The sequence below is a fragment of the Sus scrofa genome, chromosome 6 (genome assembly GCF_000003025.6).
Source record: "Sus scrofa isolate TJ Tabasco breed Duroc chromosome 6, Sscrofa11.1, whole genome shotgun sequence".
In the NCBI taxonomy this organism is placed as follows: domain Eukaryota; kingdom Metazoa; phylum Chordata; class Mammalia; order Artiodactyla; family Suidae; genus Sus; species Sus scrofa.
The window spans coordinates 75,524,962-75,548,166 of NC_010448.4; the positions used below are offsets into that span (position 1 = coordinate 75,524,962).

The following is a 23,205-nucleotide window of genomic DNA, read 5'->3' on the forward strand; positions in this document are numbered from 1 at the left end:
GTGGAAAACAGTTCAGTAGGTCCTCAAAAATCCATACGTAGAATTACTGTGTGGGCCAGCAAATCCCCTGCTGGATGTATATTCCAGAGACTTGAAAACATCGACCTGAACACATATTTATACACCAGTGTTCACTGCAACATTATTCACAATAGCCAAAAGGTGGAAACAACCCAAATGTCCACCAATAGATAAATGAGTAAACACAATGTGGTGTATCCATTGTTGAAATAAATAGACAGCTGGAATTTTCCCGCAAAGATGGGTTTACATGAGATCAGCAGAACATTGCAACTCAGGGCTTGCAAACATGGCCAGCCATGTGCCAAGTTCCCTCAGGGCAGGGGAAGCAGAACCCTTATAGAGGGGAAAAAGGAAGTCCGGGAAAAGAGGGCTACAGTAAACACACTTCATGACTTCATTGGCTGAGTCCTTGCTGGGGAAGAGGGGGAATCTTTCCTCTTCCTGTTAGATTCTATTATCATCTCAAGGGGTGAGAACTCCCCATTCTGGTCTCTTGACTCTATTTAATGGAAGTTTCTGTTTATTAACTCTTTCACACCATAGGATGGAATAACGTTCGGCCTTTAAAGTGAATGAAATTCTGATACAGGCTACAGCACGGATAAACCTTGAAAACAATTAAACTAAGTGAAATAATCAGACTCAAAGGACAAATACTGCATGATTCTAAGTATATGAAGTATTTGGAACAGGCAAATTCATATACAGGAAGTAAAACAGATTCCCAGAGGCTGGGGGTAGCAGGAAAAATGAGGTTTTTTGCTTAATGGGTATAGGGTGTCCGTCTGGGATGATGAAAAGTTCTGGAAATAGACAGTAGTGATAGTTATATCACATTGTGAATGTACTTAATTTTGCTGAATTAGACACTTAAAATGGTTAAATGGTAGTTTGTTATTTTTGTTTGTTTGTTTTTTGCTTTTCAGGGCTGCACCTGCAGCATATAGAAGTTTCCAAGCTAGGGGTCCAATCAGAGCTGCAGCTGCCGGCCTACACCACAGCCACAGCAAAGCCAGATCTGAACTGCCTCTGTGACCTACACCACAGCTCACAGCAAGGCCAGATCCTTAACCCACTGAGCAAGGCCAGGGATCGAACCCACATCCTCATACATACCAGTCAAGTTCGTTACTGCTGGGCCACGATGGGAACTCCAAGGTTATGTATATTTTATCACAATAGTTTTTTAAAACTTAAGACAATAGACCAATCCTGTAATAAACAGCTTACCTAGAGTGAGTAAAAAGGGCAGGGGGAGAGAGAGAGTAGAGGGAAGAAAGAGATGGAGAAAATTTGGGAGCATTCAGTGAACCAAAGATTTGCGATCAGCTGTGCCTCACATAGGATCTGGCATATTATAAGCACTGAATTATATACTTGTGTAATGAATGAGAGAATTGTAAAGGATGATACAGGATTTTGAGAATTTGACTCTGATTAGACATTGTATCTCCTATCACATTCTGTGAGAAATCCAAGTTAAGACCAAGATACTTTTTTTGTTTGTTTGTTTGCTTTTCAGGACTGCACTCACGGCATATGGAAGTTTCCACGCTAGGGGTCGAATTGGAGCTGCAGCTGCCAGTCTACACCACAGCCACAGCAACGCAGGATCCGAGCCACGTCTGCAACCTATGCCACAGGTCATGGCAACGCCAGATCCTTAACCCACTGGGCAAAACCAGGGATCAAACCTGCATCCTCCTGGATACTAGTCCATTTCTTTACCTCTAAGCCACAATGAGAACTCCCTCACATATGGGCTAGGATAAGGGTGGCAGAGTAGGGACATTGCACTTTGCTGGTGGGTCAGGTAAGGATTTTTCTAGAAGAAAGAGCCTCAATCATGTTTTACAGGGTCAGATGATGGGAGGACATCCAGGAAGAGCAGAAGGAAGCAAAGTCTGGGAGAACCCAGAGGTGTTAGGGTGAGCTGTCTAGGTAGCTACAGCTTTGAATCTCAACCAACTGGACGCTAGGTTGGAGGTGATAGGGATGACAATGAGACAACGGATTGCAGTGGGTTCTGTATTGAATTTTCTCTGCAGTCCTCCAGACAGCCCTTGTCTTCTTGTGATAGATGCCTGTGTCTGTCCGCCGCATGTCTTGAGCCAGGGCCTCCAGCAGAGGGCGCGCGGGCGACGAACCGCTGAGGTGCACGAACTGCCTCTCTAGCCCGAGGCGGGTCATAGAGTCGCGCGGCTTCCTCCCCGCCGCGGGGAAGGAGCCGGAAGTCCCGCGGTCTCCCGGCGTCGAGATGGAGGAAGGAGGCTACGAGTCGGTTCTCTGTGTCAAGCCTGAGGTGCACGTCTACCGCATCCCGCCGCGGGCCACCAACCGTGGTTACAGGTGACCACCCGCCGCCGGGCCAGGCTGGTCACAGCCTAACCCCATCCCTGCCTCCCCGACACGCCCCCCTATGGGAGCTGAGGAAGTTCCAGGCTATTGGGAGGAGGGGGGAAGTAATGCTGAGGTTTCTTCCAGTTCGAGGCCAGAGCAGGGAGGGGGACCCAGACTTTTCGGCTGTCTCAGTCCGACGCACGGGGCTCCCGGCCGTGGGGAAGGCATGAAAGCCGTGTCTAGCGCTGGGGGACGCCGGTGGGCTGTTGGGGCCCCTAAACGTGGTCAGGAGTGGTGGTGTCATAGACGTTTATTTTCCAGCGCTGATGGCCTTGAAGGGATCCCTGAAAAGGCTTAAGAGGGAGGGGCCCCATCCGTGGCAGAAACCCCGAGGGGAAGGAAGGGAGCCCCGAACCGCCCCAAGGACCCGTCCCGGAGAGCTGACGTTGAAAGCCCAAGGACTCTTCCTTGGCGCGAAGCCCAGCCGTTATCACAGCCTGTGGCACTTGGGAGGAATCCATCCACATTTGTCTGGTGAAATGTTCACCTGAGCCAAATCAATACATAAGTATTTGTGGATGTAGGGTATGTGGCAGGGAAGACAGGAAACTGGCCCAAGGAGAACAACAGGGGTGGGGCGGGGGTGGGGGTGGAAGGAGACGTCCTTTCCTTGTTTACCTTTTTGTGTTGTTTACATGTTGTCACCATGTATCAAAAGAAGAAAAATATTAAAAGAAAAAAAGATGTACCTGATACAGACAACCCGGTCTATGGCTATTTTGTGCCACTGGGAGTGGGGCGGGGTGGGAGGGAGGTGGTGGATGGGGTTCTTGAAGACAGTGTTTGTCCAAGTTATTTGGAAAGACCGGATTGGCCTGTGCCACAACGACCATGGAGTGTCCACCTACCTGGCCTCTCATTACTTTCCAGTTGTGTTAACACGGGCTCATACTGATTTTATGGTGAACAGACGTGTTCTTGAAGACCTTTGGCATCCACGACATAGTTTAAAAATATGAAAGCAACGGTAGCAACAACAACAAACGCGTATTTGCTTTCTGTCGTCAAACGGGATATGGGCCACCAAACCAGGGATGGTCGTCTACCCCCCATCCCCTTCCTTAGGATGAGTTTGGTCCTTCTTGGTCCCCCAGGGATCAAAGTTACCAAATGTTAGGGCTGGCCATGTTGACTTAGAGGACACTGCCAGCCCCTGCACTTCAGCCTTAGAGCTCTGCCCCCCTTGAGTCTAAGGCCTCTTGCCCCGGGAAGAGGAACTGAAACTGAGTCTGCTGACTTGTGAGTCGAGCCTCTGCGTTTGTGTGGACTTCAAAACAACCTGCGTCCACAGTATGGTGTCTTTCCGAGTCCTGGCATATGCTTAGGGACTTCCAAGAAAAGCCTCTTGGAAACACCCGAGGTTTTTGCTCTTTGGGGGCTTTACTGAGCTCCTTCTTAGAACTAAAATGTCACGTTTATGCTTTAAAGGAGCCAAAAGGGGCCATTGTGATCGGTCCATGGTTTCCTTGGTTTATTTCTTCTTGGGATACCTTTGAGAATATGTTTCTTGAACACTCATTCACTTTGCTCATATGTCCTGTTGCTCTCTTCTCTCTTTTCTTCCACAGTGGTCTCAGTGGTCCCAAAAGATCACTCTGACCACCACAGCCTGACAGAGTCTTAAACAAATCATGTGTCCCAGTAGCTGCTTGCTTTACAGAAGGAAAACTGGAATCCTGCTCCAGAGAAGGTCTCTATAATCTAGAATTGGGGTTGGCAAACGATGACCCACTGTGGTTTTTTTTGGCTCACAAGCTAAGAATGATTTTTGCAATTCAGACTGTCCGTAAAGTTTCACTGAAACATAGTCATGCTCCGTAGAAAATATTTGGTTAAAATACTTAAAGCATCGACAGTTTCATGCACTGTCACGGCTTTCCCTCTGCAGCAGCAGAGTGAGTAGCTGGGACAGAGATCGTGTAAAAGTTTGCCAGCCCCTGGTCTAGAGCAGGCAGCCCGCATGCCCTTCCCATTCCCGTCCCCAGCAGGAGCCTCTGGCAGAGGCACAATGGCTTTTGTCCCTGTAGGGCTTCGGAGTGGCAGCTGGACCAGCCATCATGGAGTGGCCGGCTGCGGATCACTGCAAAAGGGCAGGTGGCCTACATCAAGCTCGAGGACAGGACCTCAGGTAAAGGCAAGGGAGGCCTGCGAGGAGGGGCTGAGGTCTCAGACCTCCCACTTTGTGAAGGGAGAGGCAGCCCAGGCCTGGCCAGGCCAAGCCACCCAGGGACCGTGGGACCCTGTCCTGAAATTCAAAGGCCTGGGTGTCCTTATAAGCCACCTCCATTCCCCCGACCTTCAGTTTAAAAGGGAGTATTTCCTGTCAGGCACATGTTCTTTGGATGTCCTTAAGAAAATACTAATTTTGGAGGCCAGGGAGAAAAGACCTGCGGGTTGGTCCACATAGGAAGCCCTGGAAGATAAGCTGGGTGAAGACGCCCAGCCCCCTGCTGCTGAGCTCAGCTTCTTCCTCGGGAATCCTGCTTATCGGCTAACTGGTAACTTCCCAGACTGACCACACCTATTAACTGAAAGAGCTGGAAACTGCCCTCTCAGCTCTTTTGTGGTGAGAGAAGCCAAGATGGGCTGTGCTGGGGTCAGCTGGCAGTTGTCACCTTTGGTGAAATCGCTCCGGAAGTCCTGCAGCCCCAGTGCCTCTGGGTGAGTGGAGGGCAACATGGTCTGCGGTAGCCCCGATCCCCCTGCCCACACACACACATGCCCACCCAGAGCAGGGATTGGTGCGGTAAGATGTCCCAGCTTTCAGTCATTTATTTTTTCTAATGTGTAGAGATTTTCCTTTGTGGAGCAAATAAAGTGGAACTGCAGAGGCGTGGGCAAAACTGGCTGCCTCTTCTCAGAGTGGCATCTCGTGTCTGAGCTGTGGGACCTTGGGCAAGCCACATGACCTCTGGCACCTTGGCCTCCTTGTTGGTGAAGTGGGGATCACATGAGCTTCTGCTTCACAAGATTGTTGGAAATACAAAGCAAGCATGTATTTATCCACATGCTTTGTCACCAAATGCAAGATGACCCAGAGTGTTGATTTGTTTTGAGCACGATTGAGCATTGGTGGCAAAGGAGTTTGAAGGGACAGCTGCTGTGGCTAGGCCAGAGAACTCTGTGAGATTTGCTGGGGTGTTCCAGATGGCATCACAGAGGAATGACAGCACCTATCTCTGGGGAGTCTTGGGGACTGACTTTAAGGTGACCACCTGGTGTAACAGCCACTGCTCAAAGCTGCGCCTCACCTGCAGCTTGGGGTCATGCCCACTAAGTCGTATTTGTGTTTCACTTTCCAGTCACTTTAGACTGAAGTGTTTCAGCCTCAGCTCTAGTGACATTTGGGGCCATTGAGTGCTGTGGTCTAAGTCACATTTAAGCTGTTTAACAACATCCTTGGCCTCTAACTACTAGATGCCAGTATACCCTCCAAGTTGTGGCAATCAAAAATGTCACCAAATCTGGAGTTCCCACTGTGGCACAGTGGATTAAGGATCCAGCATTGCCACATCTGTGGCACAGGTCACAGCTGCAGCTCGGATTCAGTTGCTGGCCCAGGAACTTCCATATGCCATGGGTGTGGCAAAAAAAAAGTCACCAAGTTTGCCAGATTTCCCTTTGGTGGAAGGGAAAGCCAAATCACTTATGATTGAGAACCACTGCTCTAGGCTGAAGGCATCCAGGTGGATCCCAGATCCCCAGGTAGCAAACTAGAGGGGGCAGAGGAATTAACAAGAAGCTACAAACTTGGTCCACTGTTTGGATTCAGTTCAGCCTTGATTACCCAGTCACCTCTGAAACGAAGGATTCAGTAGAGACTATTTGATTAAGTACTTATGTATCACCAGAGATCAGCACGTGAGAAAATGACTGAGTCGTAAGTGCTTTCAGAAGGTGAGAAGGTGTGTGTTACGGGCACCTGGAGAGCCATAGTGGACAAGGGGGTGCAATTTGCAAGAGCGCCTTTTGAAAGCAGTCATTCTTGTCCTGAGATTAGATTAAATCAGCCAGTTTCATATTCTTCTGTGAGTGCAAAAAGCCTCTGCACTGAGTTCACCTGCCCCGATGGAGTCCTGCCTCAGGGACCAGGCCTTTTTTGAAGGTATGATATGCCTGAACCAGGGCCCTCAGGGTGAGACAGTTAACGTGAAAGGGTGACCAGCAGCTCCAATTCATCATTCTCATGTGGAAATGCCGGCCAGTGTTGCTAAATCTTTTGATTTTAAGAGGAGTCAGACATCTGGATTTTTTTTTTTTTTTTAATTGGCCACCTCGTGGCATATGGAGTGCCTGGACCAGGGATCAGATCTGAGCCACACTTGGTGACCTAAGCAGCTGCAGCAACGCTGAATCCCTAACCCGCCGGGCCAGGAATCAAACCTGTGTCCCAGCGCTCCCAAGATGCCACTGATCCCTTTGTGCCACAGAGGGAGCTCCAGAAATCGGAATTATTTCGTGTGTAACTTGATTTTGAAACATTAGCAATTAAATTGAACATTAAAACTGAGCTGGATCTGACCTGTCCGCTGTCTCTGACTTAAACCTTTCCCTGGTTATGTTCCTGTGTGTTCCCTTTGAGGAGGATCCTAGAGGAGGGCTTGCCTATCTGCCTCGCAGGAAAAAGGCCCCAGTAGTGTGGTAGGAAGAGGCTGCCAGGGGCTTAAGACTCACCCTCACCTTTGTTTTCAGGGGAGCTTTTTGCTCAGGCCCCTGTGGATCAGTTTCCTGGCACAGCGGTGGAGAGTGTGACGGATTCCAGCAGGTACTTCGTTATCCGCATTGAAGACGGAAATGGTACGCATGGGACTGGGCGCCTCGTCCTCTGAGAGGTTTCCCCTGCCTCTGGAAAGTGGGATTGATCGTGTGTTGTCCCCCAGGGCGACGGGCATTTATTGGAATTGGCTTCGGGGACCGAGGTGACGCCTTTGACTTCAATGTTGCCTTGCAGGACCATTTCAAGTGAGTGGTTCCTCCCCGTTCCCCTGGGCAGAGTGATCTCCCAGGTTCGGGTGCCCAGGTGGTTGCGTGTGGTCTGTCTGCTTGCAGAGCCTCGGGAAAACTCACTTCTCCTTCAGGGCAGATGGCCTTCTCTGTGCTCTGCCAGTCCGCACTCCTGCTTTGAAGTCGTCTCCTTTTCCTGGCCCACCTCTGCCTCCCCAGTCAGCTGGCCCAGCCTTGGAGCTGTCAACATCTCTTCCCTCACCAGGCCCCTGAGCAATCAGGGTCAATGTCAGGCTCCTCTGGAACTTTCTTGGTCCTTTCCTCCCTGGTGTGATACATGGTGCTCCCTCAGGGCACAGCCTGGCAGTCCCTTTCTGAACCTAAAAGGGCAGGAAGGACTGCTCCCCCACCATCTGCAGGACCGCACCTCTGGCTGCCAGCAAGTAGGGAGTGTGCCGCTGCTCACGTGGGCGCCTCTGGCTCTTCTCTGCTCTGGGTGGCTGCTGGAGGAATGCTCTGTGGAGGCTGGGGGACCATTTTCTTGCTCCTTCCTGGGCATCTTTTGTTTTTTGTTTGTCTTTTTTTTAGGGTCACACCCATGGCATATGGAGGTTCCCAGGCTAAAGATCCAATCGGAGCTATAGCTGCCGGCCTGCACCAGAACCACAGCAGATCTGAGCTGAGTCTGCAACCTACACCCAGCTCACGGTAGCGCCAGGTCCTTAACCCACTGAGCGAGGCTAGGGATCAAACCCGCAACCTCATGGTTCCTAGTCGGATTCATTACTGCTGAGCCACAGTGGGAACGCCTGGGTGTCTGTCTTGTTCCCCCATCTACCTTATAAGCCCTTGGGAGGTGTTGAGATCTTGTCTTAGTTTTCATGCCACCTGCTGAGGAGAAACCAGGTTCTCAGGTTTCTTGAAAACCAGGACCTTCTACCTAAATGATCTCGTGGCATTTTCATAGCAGTCTTTAAGGCATAGAGAATTATCATCCCATTTTGCCGATAAGAAAACTGACGTTCATGCAGCTGGTTACGTGTCACAGCCAGGTTTTGAATCCAGGTCTGACTCTCAAGCTGCTTGGTGTCTACTGCCCCAGTGCAGTAAAGGCCTCATCCTGGACCGGTGGCAGGTAGGGGTGACGTGAGTGCCTGGATGCAGGACACCTCACCTTTTCCTCACCTTTGCCTTCCTGCCCTCTCCCCAGATGGGTGAAGCAGCAGTGTGAATTTGCAAAACAAGCCCAGAACCCAGACCAAGGCCCCAAGCTGGACCTAAGCTTCAAGGAGGGCCAGACCATCAAGCTCAACATTGCGGTGAGTCCCAACCTCGCTCGGCTGCATTGGTCACCACACCAAGCCCGGCCTGGAACCTGTCTCACTCTTTTCTAACAGTTTGGCACATGTTATTGAGCAGCTACCCGGTGCCAGGTACTATGCTGGGGGTGAATGAGAAGACTCTTCCATCATAGAGCTCAGAGTCAAGCCGGGGTCGGGGGAGTCAAGGTGTGGTTACAACCTGCCAGGCTGGTTCTACAGCCCAGGGATGTCCTCAGTGCCATGAGCTCCCAGAGGGGCTGCAGCCCTAAGTTGGGAGTGGGGGAAACCAAGGAAGGCTTCCTGGAAGAAGCAACCTGTCACCAAGGAAAGAAGGGTCAAAGGGTGGTTCAAGCAGAGGGAACAGCACATGCAAAGCCTCTGAGTTGAGAAACATCAGTTGCTTCCTGCCAGAGCCAGTGTTTCTGTCCTGGCTGTTAGGGGCAGGGGTCAGTGCACTCATCTCACGCTGCGTCTTGCTTTGTGCCTTGGCTAAGGATGGCTTGGCAGCTCTCTGGGCTGGAAAGTGTCAAGGGTGGGCACTGGGAGTCACGGGCACCTTCTGCTGGTGGTCATGTCCTGGCTCCCTGTGTCTTCGTCCAGAGCTGCCCTGCGTCTGGCTTTCCCCCGTTCGCTCCTGTTGAGAGTAAGGGTTGTGCTGGGCTTGGCTGCTAAGACTTGGCCTTTGCTTGGCTGCAGGGTGGCGTTGGAAGGATTTGGGGGAAATGAGAACCCAGTGGATTTGTTTTCTGAAGAAACTTTCTAACCCTAATATGATGCTCTTCCTGTTTGCTTACCATCTCTTTCTCCTCTTTTCTGCTTCATGCTGGTGATGGTCTGGGCCCCTCGAAGTGGGCCAGCTGGCCCTTAAGAGGAAATCCAGGTCATAGCCGGCGGACCGGTTGGGATGAGCATCTTGGTCTTGCCAGGAGGAAACTAACCTTTAATGAGCAGCAGCTGTGTGCCAGGTAGCATTTTTAGGTCCTTGTCATGTGAATTAAACTCTCTCCCCTTTGCCAGTGGGGAAACGAGGTGTAGAGAGGTCGAGGGGCTTGCCCAGGGTCAGAGAGCTAGAAATACCCCGCACAGCTGGACTCAGCGAGGTCTCTGAGGGCTTTAGACCTCGGGCTGTGGTCTGGGCATTTGATGAAGCTGCTGCTCTCTGACAAGGCGGGAGCTGTGTCCTCTTCATCTTTGTAGCTGCTCTGGTTTCTTATTCACCTTCGTGTTCAGGTTTTTGTGTTGAAATGTGTGGTTGAAGTATAATATGCATCCAGAAAAGTGTATGCATTGTAAATGCAAAACTCAGTGAATTTTTAAAAACCAGATTTACCCAGACACAGAGCGGAAGAGTGTCAGTACTCTGGGAGCCCCTCTCCTGCCCCTTTCCACGTGATAGAGTGACCACTCCCCTGACTTTGAACACGTGAGGTTTTGTTTTTGTTTTTTTTATTTTCTTTTTAATTTTACGGCTGCACCCACAGCGTAGGGGAGCTCCTGGGCCAGGGATTGAATCCAAGCCGCAGCTGCGGCAACACCGGATCCCTTTAACCCACTGTGCCAACCCAGGGACCTAACCTGGGCCTCTTCAGCAACCTGAGCCACTGCAGTAAGGTTCTTAACCTCCTGTGCCATGAAGGGAACGCCTAGGTTTAGTTTTGGAGGATTAAGTAATTGAATCATGTGCTTCATACTCTTGTGTCTGACTCCTTCCCTCATGTAGTCCTGGCGAGCGCAGCCACACTGTCGCCTGTGCTTCTCGCCATGGTGCCATTCCCTCATGTGTCCTGTTATCTCTCCATTTAACTGGCGGTGGGCATGTGGGGGGCTTCTAGTTTGGGGCTGTTACAAGTAGTGCCTCTGTGAATGTTCGAATGTAAGTCTCTTGGTGCCCGTGTGTGCCTTTCTCTTGGGTCTCTGTACTAGTGGACTGGCAGGGGTGTCAGTTCAAATGCTTAGCTTTAAAGATTCTTTCCAGCAGTTTTTTGAAGAGGCTTTCCCAGTTTACACTTCTGCCAGAAGCACAGGACTCTTCCCGTTGCTCCGTACCCTTGTCTGTGCTTAGCTATTCTGATGGATGTGCAGCGCTATGTCATTGTGGATTTTTGTTTCTTTTTGTTTTTGTTTTGGCCATGCCCATGGCATGTGGAAGTTCCCAGGCCAGGGATCAAGCCCACACTACAGCAGCAACCTGGGCCACTGCAGTGACAATGCTGGATCCTTAACCTGCTGTGCCACAAGGGAGCTCCTCATTATATTTGATTTGCATTTCCCTGATGATTAATAAAGTCGGGTGCTGAGGTGTTTTGTTTTGTTTCGTTTTTTGGTGTTTTTAGGGCCACACTCATGGCATGTGGAGGATCCCAGGCTAGGGGTCCAATCGGAGCTGTAGCCACTGACCTACGCCACAGCCATGACAACACCAGATCTGAGCCACATCTGCAACCTACACCATAGCTCACGGCAACGCTGGATCCTTAACCCATTGAGCGAGGCCAGAGATTGAACCCACGTCCTCATGGATGCTAGTCAGGTTCGTTAACCGCTGAGCCATGATGGGAACTCCGTGTGTGTGGGTGTGTGTGGGTGTGTCCACGCCTGCAGATGTGGAAATTCCCGAACCAGGGATAGAACCCAAGCCACAGCAGTGACAACACCGAATCCTTAACCGCCAGGTCACCAGGGGAACTCCCTCAGTTACACTTTGGGAAGTTATTTGTGATGCATTGAATATAGCCCATAGCCGGGAGAGTGCTGGGAGGCTAGCGCCTGACCATCTCTTGGTGGCACAGATGTGTGGGGCCTGGAAGTCACCTTGACCCCAGTAGCAGTGGGACTCTGGCGGAGCTGACTGATTCGCATTCCTCCCCTCTCCTTAGAACATGAAGAAGAAGGAAGGAGCAGCTGGGACTCCCCGAGCCCGGCCCGCCAGCACAGGAGGCCTGAGCCTGCTTCCCCCTCCCCCGGGGGGGAGAACCTCTACCCTGACTGCGCACCCTGGGGAGCACTTGTCCGTGGGGGGCTCTGTGATCCAGCCAGCAGTTGTTCCCAGTTCAGGTCAGTGTTCAGAGGTGACTCTGCTTGCTGGGTTCCTCTTCCTGGCGGCTGGGGCCCTGTGGCTTTCCCTCCTTTGCTCACACCTCTTGGTCACTCGGTACCTGTGAGTGACAAACTGGAAGGTGGGCGCCATAGAGCTGGTCCTGCCCGCATGGGGTAAGGGCTTCCTCTCTTCCCACCACTCAGCCCTCTGAGCCTCTGTCCTCCCCTGATGGGCAGGGGCTGCAGCTCATTTGCTGCTGTGAAATCATCAGCTTGTGGGTTCCTGCTTCTCAGAGGCGGCTCACTGAGCGAGTGCGTAGGTGGTGGAGACATGGTCTCTGCTCACAGGGAGCTCAGTCTAGAAGGAAAGAGGACTCATGGGCACAAAGACTGAATGTGTGGGGCCCAGGCTCACTGCCAGCAACGTGATCTGGGGAGGCTTCACGGAAGAGGTGGCGTCGAACTGGCCCTTGAAGGGAGGAGGTTGGGGCAGGGGACACCTGGCATTCCAGACTTTTAAGTTTTAAATACTTGGTGTGTTTAGGGAGATGGGGACAGTCTAAGTATTCCAAGGTGAGTAGTAGGAAATAAAATTGAAATAAATAAATAAATACATACATAAAATTGGAGATGTGGCTTGAAGCAAGCTCCTCAGTGAGACTGGCAGGTGCTGGAAAGCTGAGCGGCCGCGCCCCCAGGAAGCTGCGCAGGTGCTTGTTCCAGGGTGTGAGGAGTGCCTTTTGGGGACCTGGGATTCCAGAAGTTAATGCCTACGGCCAGCCTCTATCAGTGCTGGGATGCCAGCCTCATCCCTGGATGTCCCCACCCCACCTGCCTGGCCCAGCCTGATGCTCCTGGCCTTCCCCAGACTGGGGGTTGTCACTATTCTTTTTTCTTTCCTTTTTTTTTTTTCCTAAGTAAGTGGCCGCACCTGAGGTATATGGAAGTTCCTGAGCGAGGAGTCGCCACAGCCACCGTAGAAGCAGTGCCAAGTAGTTACACTGTGAGCCGCACGGGAAGTACCCACCTTCTCTGTACAGTTCTCAGCCGCATCTTGGGGGGAGGGCAGGATCAGAAGGGGAAGCCTGCTTTCTTTTTCCCTTTAAAGGGTTGTGGACATTGGCCTGGAGGTTAGGCTTCAAACCTCAGCCCTGTGGAGAGCACCTCAGCCTGGGAGGCTGCCAGGAGGAACCCTCAGGGAGAGCCACCTGCTTTGGGACAGGGGCAGGAATCTGCATATTTATTTGTATGCTCACTGAGGTCTGAGAGCCACTGTCTTAGGCCTTCCCTCCGTTGCTGGTGCATTTTTAATGGCCAGTGTGGAGTCCCTGCTGTGTGCCAGGTAGCGTTTTGGGCCCTGGCAATACTGCAAGTACAGCCCCAAGTCCCGCTCTCCAGGCCTTTTTTGTTGTTGTTGTTTGTCTTTTTATTTTATTTTTATTTATTTATTTATTTTTTTTTGTCTTTTTGCTATTTCTTTGGGCCGTTCCCAAGGCATATGGAGGTTCCCAGGCTAGGGGTCTAATTGGAGCTATAGCCACTGGCCTACGCCAGAGCCACAGCAACGCAGGATCCGAGCTGCGTCTGCAACCTACACCACAGCTCACGGCAACGCCGGATCGTTAACCCACTGAGCAAGGGCAGGGACCGAACCCGCAACCTCATGGTTCCTAGTCGGATTCGTTAACCACTGCGCCACAACGGGAACTCCTGTTTGTCTTTTTAGAGCCGCACCTGCAGCATATGGAGGTTCCCAGGCTAGGGGTTGAATTGGAGCTGTAGCCGCCAGCCTATGCCAGAGCCACAGCAGTGCCAGATCCGAGCCAAATCTGCGACCTGCACCACAGCTCACGGCAACGCCAGATCCTTAACCCACCAAGCAAGGCCGGGGATTAAACCCGCAACCTCATGGTTCCTAGTTGGATTCGTTTCTGCTGTACCATGACGGGAACTCCCAAGGCCTTTGTTTTGATGTACAAAACAGACATTTAGCATGTCTGCAAACAGGGTATAAGGGTATAAGAGTCATGAATAGCTGACATTTGTTGAGCACTTTTTTTATGCTCTAAAACCAGACTGGCCGAGTTCAAATCCTAGCTTTTCAGTTGTGTACTATTCAGAAATTTTTCCCTTACTTTGTGTCTCAGTTTTCTTATCTGTAGGTGAGAACAGTAATGAAACCTGCAGCCAGGTTTCTTGTGAGGATCAAATGAGCTAGTCCTCGAATAGGATTTGGAACCACGCCTGGAGCATTGTAAGCACCCAGCGGAAGTTCTCCATTTGTTAGTATTAGCGTGGTGATCATCGCTGTGTGCCGGGCCTGGTCTGAGCCTTCCACATGGATCACCTTATTTGATCCTCAGAGCAGTCAGTCCTGTGAAGTGGTCGCTGTGACTGTCTCCGTTTTATTTTATTTATTTATTTTTGCTTTTTAGAGCCACGTGTGTGCAATGTGGAAGTTCCCAGGCTAGGGGTTGAATTGGAGCTGTAGCTGCCAGGCTGCACCATGGCCACAGCAACGCAGGATCCGAGCCGTATCTGCGACCCACACCACAGCTCATGGCAACACCAAATACTTAACCCACTAAACAAGGCCAGGGATTGAACGCACGTCCTCATGGATACTGGTCAGATTCGTTACCACTGAGCAGAAACTCTCTGTCTTTATTTTTATTTTATTTATTTTTTGCTTTTTTAGGGCCAAACCTGTGGCTTATGGAAATTCCCAGGCTAGGGGTCGAATTGGAGCCCTAGCTGCAGGCCTACACCACAGCCACAGCAACGCTGGATCCAAGCTGCATCTATGACCCACAGCACAGCTCACAGCAACGCCGGATCCCCAAGCTACTGAGTGAGGCCAGGGCCTGAACCCTGTCTCCTTTTTAGATATAAGGAGACTGAGACCTAAGTAACCTGCGCACCGTCAAACAGCTGGTCCTGTCCTATCTCCCCCCAGGGACTGTAGTGAGGTCGAAACGAGATAATGTCTGTTGAGCACTTGGTGAACTGTAAAATCAACTGTTGAAGGCTCTGGTTTTATCTCATTTCCCAGCCCAAAGCAGATTAGAAATAGCAAATGGGTGGGAAGGCAGAAGGTGGCAGGCACAGGGCCTTCAGAAAGGACCGTTGGTAGCACGGGGGAGGTGCTAGGAAAACACAAAGCAGGCACTGTTGCCCCATCATGCCACCCACCCCAGTGAAGATATACATAGAGATACCTGCTTCTGTGTTACTTCTAGAAGGCTCTCCCCAACCCCTAACCAGTTGGCTTCCAGGACTTGGCATGGGTCTGACACTTGTTTCTCAACTAGTTGATCCAGACAGTGGACTGAGGGCTTTGTATGACCTTAGTGGGCATTCTCATGCAAGAGATCAGGGAAGGAGATTAAGTTTCAAACAGACTTCCAGCATAAAGAGTTGAAAACAACGCCACCTTCAGGTGCGAGTGGTAGATGGCGTGTGGCTGCCCTCGCTGGCACCCCTCCCCATCACCTGTCCGGGGCCTTCTGCTCTTTCTCCAGGAGCCCTCAAGGGCTCATGAGGTGACAGTGGAAACATAGCTGCTCCTTGGTGTTTTGCTGCCCCAAAGCACGTCTGTGTGTGTCTTTCTCAACCTCCTGGAATCATGAGTCTGATTTTGGGGTCACTGGACAACCAGAAAGAGAGGTCCCTGACTCCTGTCTCTTCTCTCCCTTCCCTTCGGACTTGGGGACATCAATAGGAGGTGCCACTGTGTCCTGGCCGCAGCCCAAGCCTGCCACTGCTGCCACCGCTGACATCTGGGGAGACTTTACCAAATCCACAGGGTGAGGAAGGTCTGGGTGGGATTGGGGCCAGCGCTGTTTCTCTAAAAACCTGGGTTGCCCCCACATGCCTTCCTTCTGACATTGGGAGCAACAGCTCTGACTTGGACATTTTCAGGCTAGCTGGGGGACAGCCCCAGAGTGTCCACTTTGGTGGCTCATTTTGCTCTGTGAAGGTGTTGCGCTGCTCTCCGCTGCTGGATGGCCTGGAGCCTCCTTATGCAACTCTTGCTGGTTTTTAAACCACCTCACCAAGCACCCTGGCTTCTGCCCAGGACCTCCCTCTTCTGCTGCTCTCCGCCCCCACCCCCCAGCCCGCCAGCTTCCCTAGGACGCTGGGCTGAGAGTTAACCTGGCCTATCTTCATGGGACTTCTGAGGCAAGCACTGTCTCCTGCCTTTTCTGCTTCCATAAAGTTTCAAGCCTTTACTTGGGGTCAGGATGGAAAGATGCCAAGTACCAATCACACAGTTGTTATGTGGACAAGCTCTAGGACAGGAATCAGCACACTTTTTGTTTTTTGTTTTTTAGAGCCACACCCACGGCATATGGAGGTTCCCCGGCTAGGGCTTGAATCGGAGCTGTAGCTGTCAGGCTGTGCCACGGCCACAGCAACACAGGACCCGAGCCACATCTGTGACCTACACCACAGCTCACGGCAACGCCAAATCCTCCACCCGCTGAGCGAGGCCAGGGATTGAACTGCAATCTCATGGTTCCTAGTCAGATTCATTTCCACTGCACCATGACAGAAGCTCCAGCACACATTTTTTTTTTCTTTTTGGCCACGCCCACAACATATGGAAGTTCCTGGGCTAAGAATCAAACTTGCAGCCACAAGGGAAATCCCCAGCACACATTTGCTATGAAGGACCAGGAAGCAAATAGTTTAGCCTTCAAAGACCATGTGCTCTCTGTTCCAGCTATTCAGTGCCGTGCTTGGAGCCCAGAAGCAGCCATGGACAGTATATAAATGAAAGAGCGTGGCTGCTGCCAATGAAATTTTATTTATAAAAACAGGCAAGGGACTAGATTTGGTCTAGTCCTGGGCTATGGTTTGCTGACCCCTGCTCTAGAACATTCAGGGGCTGGTTTCTTGGAGCTCTTTCTTCTGAAGAAAGTCACATTTTACCTGCTTTGTATCTTTTTTTGTTTGTTTGTTTTTTGTCTTTTGTCTTTTTAGGGCCCCGCATCCTCGGCATGTGGAGGTTCCCAGGCTAGGGGTCTAATTGGAGCTGTAGCCACTGGCCCACGCTAGAGCCACAGCAACGTGGGATCCGAGCCTCATCTGTGACCTACACCACAGCTCACAGCAGTGCCAGATCCTTAACCCACTGAGCGAGGCCAGGGATTGAACCCGCAACCTCATGGTTCCTAGTCGGTTTCGTTTCCGCTGCGCCACAATGGGAAGTCCTGCTTTGTATCTTTAAACCTCTGAAATCTCCCACTTCTCGTCTAACCTTTACAGGTCGACTTCCAGCCAGCCTCAGCCAGGCACCGGCTGGGTTCAGTTCTGACCAGAGCACAACTCTGTCGTGTAACTTCTGGAAAGGAGCCACCTCATCTGGGCTGAAGGAAGGAGGGTGAAGCAGTCCCTGGCCAGCCTCTTCTTTGGAGATGACGCTCCTCCCTTCCTTACCTGAACTCTCTTGACAGATTGGGCACGTTAAGCAGTAAATTGGTACCGTGTCACGGTGGTTCCTGGGATTCAAGGATGCAACCGGAACACCGGAGGAGAGAGTTCCAGGATCCCTGTCCCTGTCTGTCCTCTTGACACAAGAAAGACTGAGACTGCTTCTTCCCTCACGATGACCATATTAAATACAAGCCCCGGGAAAAGAAGGGAATGAATGTGTCGCCTGGATTCAGATCAGCCCTTCCCCGGGGTTACGGGTGTCCTGCGATCACTGTTTGGAAGGGGGCTCTCTGCACTCCCATTGGCTGTAGCCACTGCAGTCCTGGCGCCTTTTGAGGAGGGGTTCCTTCGGGATTCTAGCAGGATTATAGGCAGCAGCTTGAACAGTCCGGAAGGAAGTCAAGGGTATTAACCAGCTTTTAAAAAATGTTTTAATACTTGCTTTTGCTAATGTGCTGAAATGCACTAACTCATTGTCTTTGCAAAAAGGACTGCTTGCAGGAGGCCCCCAAGGTGCTTCGGAAAGCATTCCTCACCATCAGCCACAGGAGCTGCTGTGAGCTTTGGGAAGCTGTGTTTATCTCGGCCATGTGCCTGCTGCCCATGCTTGCCAGGCCAGGTGGGCACTGGAAGCCAGCTGGGACAGTATTTGGGCCAGAAAGTGGCAGCTGTTCTCATGGAGGTGGGGGTTCGGCCTTCCTGTCCATTGGCAGCTCTCTGGATTCACAGGCTTACGGTGTGGTTCCTGGCAGCTTGGGTTTGCTCCTTGGTGGTTTCCGAAGTGCCTTGTCTGCAGACAGCTCTTGCTTTCTCTTCTCCTTCAGGGACTGTGCATGACAGAAGCAGTTCTGAAGCAGCTGGAAGTCTAGGGTTGCCTGTGTTCCTGGTTTATGAGAATTTTATCTGAGCACATCTTTAAAATTGCTTTTATCGACATACGTTACCTCTTAATTGAAAGATTTCTAAAGGGTCAAGGTGATGAACTGATAAAAAATGCTGACCTTTTTATGGGACCAGATTTCTAAGATAAAAAAATAAATATTTTTTTCTCTGTCAGTGTACGTCAGAGACGGAATTGTATCTGGCAGAATGGCTGCTGATCCCTCCCGGATGCCACGACTCACTGCTCCTCTCACCACCGACTGTGTGTCCAGACTTAAAAGTCTGGGGCTAGGGTTTCAGATTAGCGAAAATGAGAGAATTTGGCCCTGTTGCCCTAAGGCAACCAGTAATTTCTCTTCCATTAACCTGGAAGAGTACAGTCTGTCTGCCATTCTGGGACATTCTGGGTTCCTTGCCTTCCAGTGTGGGAGGGAACCCGTGTCTCCCATCAAGACCTCGTGTGGAAGCATCTCCCTAAATAGTAAGGATGTACAGGGGCCAAAAAATAAGATAAAGGCTCTCTTCCCACCTGTGGGTTCTGTAGGAGAGATGGTTTTTGTTGCTGGTTGTGGAAGTGGCCGCTCTGGCCTAGGAAACAGCATGCAGGAGGACAGAGGCAGTTGGAACCCAGGATCCTCGTGTCCTTTGTTTTTTGTTTTTTTGTTTTTGTTTTTGTTTTGTCTTTTTGCCATTTCTTGGGCTGTTCCCACGGCATATGGAGATTCCCAGGCTAGGGGTCGAATTGGAGCTGTAGCCACCGGCCTACGCCAGAGCCACAGCAATGCGGGATCCGAGCCGCGTCTGTGACCTACACCACAGCTCACAGCAACGCCGGATCGTTAACCCACTGAGCAAGGGCAGGGATCGAGCCTGCAACCTCATGGTTCCTAGTCGGATTCATTAACCACTGCGCCACGACGGGAACTCCCTCGTGTCCTTTGAATAAGGAAAGGGGATTGCATCAAAGGAGTCTCCAGAGTAGGCAGTTTTTTTCTTGTCTATTTTCCATTCCCATCTACGTGCTTGGAGGCTGGAAAAGAAGAAGCTTAGACTTACAGGAGACCCTTAAGTAGAAGCATGTTACTTTGAAGGTAAGCGTTTAGGTCCTGGAGACAGACCTGGGCTTTAGACCTAGACCGGCTCCTTCCATAACCTAAGTGTTAAGACGAGGTATGTAAAGCACTGGCAAGTGGCCATCCTAGAGTTTGACCTTGATCACCTGATGTAGAATCAGGTAATGCCCCCAGAACCATTATTCATAATGGTGATGATAAGGCAGCTGATGAAGAGACAGCAGTCAAAAAATCTGGCCGGGGAGTTCCCTTCATGCCACAGCAGAAATGAATCTGATGAATATCCTTGAGGATGCAGGTTCGATACCTGCCTTGCTCAGCAAGTTAAGGATTCAGCATTGCCTTGTGCTGCAGTGCAGGCCGTAGACTCGGCTTGGCTCTGGCGTTGCTGTGGCTGTGGTGTAGGCCGCAGCTGTACTCCGATTCAACCCCCAGCCTGGAACCTCCATGTGCTGAGGGTGTGGCTGTAAAAAGAAAAAAAAAAAAAATCCCTCCTGAAAAGCGCCTTGAGAGGTTTGTGTGGGGTGGGGACAGTCTGGTGCTCCATCAATCAGAATCCCAGCTAAGGAACCCTCAGTACCAACTAGGCATCTCTTCAGTTATACCCTTGACTGGAGCTTCCAAATTGGTGGGGTGTAGGTTGGCTAAATGAATATGGGAGGTGGGTGTTGGGTTTAGGGGTTTTGAGACCTGAGCTGCTGTCTGTATAGCAGGAGGACTTGGAAACACTGAGATGCGGCAGACAGACTACAAGGTGTTTCCATGATTGGGAGTTCCCATCGTGGCGCAGCAGAAACAAATCCGACTAGGAACCATGAGGTTGCGGGTTCAATCCCTGGCCTTGTTCAGTGGGTTAAGGATCCAGCGTTGCTGTGGCTGTGGCGCAGGCTGCAGCTGTACTCCAATTCCACCCCTAGCCTAGGAACATCCATATGCTGCGGGTACAGCCCTAAAAGGCAAAAAGAAAAAAAAAAGACGTTGCCATGATTATATTACATAACATTGTGACATCTGTCCTACTGGCTTGAAAGAAGCCAACTGCCATGTTCCTTCTCTTATTTTTTTTTTCTTTTTAGGGCCAAACCCACAGCATATGGGAGTTCCCAGGCTAGGGGTCGAATCAGAGCTGTAGCTGCCAGCCTACACCACAGCCACAGCAATTCAGGATCCAAGCCAATTCTGCGACCTACACCACAGCTCATAGCAACGCCAGGTTCTTAACTCAGTGAGGCCAGGGATGGAACCTGCATCCTCATGGATCCTAGTCCGGATCCTTAACCACTGAGCCACGAAGGGAACTCCCCCAACTGCCATGTTGTGTGAGTTGCCCTAGAGGGAGAATCACAATGTCAAGGCAGCGAAAGCTCTTAGGCCAGCAGCCTAAAAGGAACCGGATGTTGCCAAAACCCCCTGATGTGTGAAGCAGACCTTTGCCCAGTCGATCCTCAGAGGAGCCCTGTCCTGGCCAACACCTTGATGGCAGCCTTGCAGAGGACCCCACCAAGCTGTGCCCAGACTCCTGACCCAGGGAAACCGAGTTAGTAAATGTTGTTTGAAGCTGCAAAGTTGGTGATAACATTAGGCAGCCGTAGATAACACAGGCGGTGGAGTCAAGGGTATCGAGGTGGGAGTCAGTGTGAGAAGAACCTAGACCGATTTAATTACAAAAGTGTGCTGGCATTGGCCTCACTTTCCCTTGGTGTTAACAGCAGCTGTTGCTTATGTCATGCTCACTCTGCGCTAGGCGCTGTTCTATGCATGTAACATAAAATTTATTTCATCACAACCCTATGAGATACTCATCCCTGTTTCAAAAATGATGAGACTGGAGCTTCTGTCATGGCGTAGTGGTTAAGGAATCCAACTAGGAGCCATGAGGTCGCAGGTTCAATCCCGGGCCTTGCTCAGTGGGTTAACGATCCGGCATTGCCGTGAGCTGTGGTGTAGGTCACAGTCTCGGCTCAGGTCCCGCATTGCTGTGGCCCTGGCGTAGGCCAGCGGCTATAGCTCCGATTAGACCCCTAGCCTGGGAACCTCCATATGCTGCAGGAAGAGGCCCTAGAAAAGAAAAAGAAAAAAAAAAAATGAGACTGAAGTGAGATTATGTAATTAATTTGCTCAAAGTTGCAGTAGTTGCTTAGTGGCAGAGCTGGGATTGGAACCTAGGCAGCCTGTCTCTAGGATCCATGATTATAACCAGGTTGATGACCTTGAGTGATGCTGCCAACAGGGCTGGCATCTAAAGCCTGCCTAATATATGAAAGTTGCCATTCTCTCCATGTAGATTAAGAAAGCCCTAAGGTGGAGTTCCCGTTGTGGCTCAGCAGAAATAAATCTGACTAGCATCCTTGAAGATGCAGGTTTGATCTGGTGTTACCGTGAGCTGATGTAGGTCACAGACACACATCTCAGATCCTATGTGGCTGTGGCTGTAGTGTAGGCCGGTGGCTACAGCTTCGATTTGACCCCTAGCCTGAGAACTTCTTTATGCTGAGGATGCAGCCCTAAAAAGACCAAAAAAGAAAAAAGAAGAAATGAAAGCCCTAATGTGACAGGTATTGAATGACAGGCCAAGGGGTGAGACTTTATTCCATAGGTGATTGGAAGCCACTGAAATGCATCACCGGCACACAGTAGGTGCATAATAGCTGTTGATTTCTCTGAGAGGAGTGGCAGGAAGATACCATCCTCTGTGGGCAGAATGGACCTGATTATGGATATGTAATGCGATATGAAAACAAAAATAATAATAACAAGCAACTATAATATTATCATAGCAGAAGACTAGACATAGCCTACACATCTATGTTAATTCTCTATTGCTGTGTAACAGTCACCCTAAAACTTCGAGCAACACATTTATTGTCTGACACCTGGACTGCAGCCTGTGAGAGATGTGCTGACGGGACCCAGCAAAGCTGCACCTGGATTTCCCCCCATGGAAACTGTAAGACAATGTCAAGTTTGGGGTACAGAATAACATGTAGGTATGCTCTCTTTTGCACAAAAGTGGGGAAAATATGCTTTATGTGCTTAAAATATCTCAAAAGGTAAACAGGAAACAGCACCCCACAGGTTGCCTGCAGGAGAGACTGGATGATTAGGAGATAAGGAAGGGAGGGACCCTTAGTTTTACTTTATAAATTTCTATACTATTTGAACTCAAACTATGTAAGTATACCATCTTTCCAAAGAAAAAAAAATCTACGTTTAAAAGGTCGTCTGGCAGAAACAGACTCACAGACATAGAGAACAGACTTATGGTTGCCAAAGGGGAGGGAGGAGGAAGTGGGATGGACGGACGGAGAATAGACTATTAGATTTAGAATGGATAGGAAATGAGGTCCTACTGTACAGCACAGGAAACTATTCAGTCTCTTGGGATAGAACATGATGGAAGATAGCGTGAGAGAAAGAATGCATATGTGTGTGTGACTGGATCTCTATGCTGTACAGCTGAAATTGACAACACTGCAAATCAACTACACTCTAATTACAATAAAATTAAAAAAAAATTTTAGGGGAGCTCCCGTCATGGCTCAGCGGTGAACGAACCCGACTAGCAACCATGAGGACGCGGGTTTGATCCCTGGCCTCGCTCAGTAGGTTGAGGATCTGGCACTGCCATGAGCTGTGGTGTAGGCTGGCGGCTACAGCTCCAATTGGACCCCTAGCCTGGGAACTTCCATATGCCACGAGTGCGGCCCTAAAAAAACAAAAAATAAAAATTTCTTTTTTTTTTCTGTCTTTTTGCTATTTCTTGGGCCGCTCCCAGAGCCACAGCAACGCTGAATCCGAGCCACGTCTGCGACCTACACCACAGCTCACAGCAATGCTGGATCGTTAACCCACTGAGCAAGGGCAGGGATCGAACCTGCAACCTCATGGTTCCTAGTCGGATTCATTAACCACTGTGCCACGACAGGAACTCCAAATAAATTTTTTAAAAAGATCATCTAGGAGGTCCCATGGTGGCACAATGGGATCAGCAGTGTCTCTGCCGCGCCAGGATGCATAGTGGGTTAAAAGGTTCCTGTGCTGCCACAGCTACCGCATAGGTTGTGACTGTTTGGAACTGATTCCTA

General features: G+C 50.5%; 2 protein-coding genes across 3 annotated transcripts in view; one reads left to right on the plus strand and one right to left on the minus strand.

Annotated features, from left to right (window-relative positions):
• Positions 1-2,214, minus strand: part of SPATA21 (spermatogenesis associated 21) — a 41,448-nt gene extending 39,234 nt beyond the window's left edge. The window contains exon 1 of the mRNA XM_021097598.1: positions 2,083-2,214. Coding sequence (XP_020953257.1) covers positions 2,083-2,214 — 132 coding nt within the window. The remainder of the gene's footprint in view (positions 1-2,082) is intronic.
• NECAP2 (NECAP endocytosis associated 2) lies at positions 2,110-18,226 on the plus strand. Of its 2 annotated transcripts, XM_021095419.1 has the most exons (8): positions 2,110-2,373; positions 4,452-4,552; positions 7,117-7,221; positions 7,305-7,386; positions 8,579-8,687; positions 11,567-11,744; positions 15,448-15,532; positions 16,998-18,226. In XM_021095419.1, the coding sequence occupies exons 1-8, from the start codon at positions 2,282-2,284 to the stop codon at positions 17,044-17,046; spliced, it is 801 nt and encodes a 266-aa protein (XP_020951078.1). In that variant the 5' UTR covers positions 2,110-2,281; the 3' UTR covers positions 17,047-18,226. The 2 variants fall into 2 exon arrangements, with proteins under 2 accessions (XP_020951078.1, XP_013854465.1); XM_013999011.2 differs by lacking the exon at positions 15,448-15,532.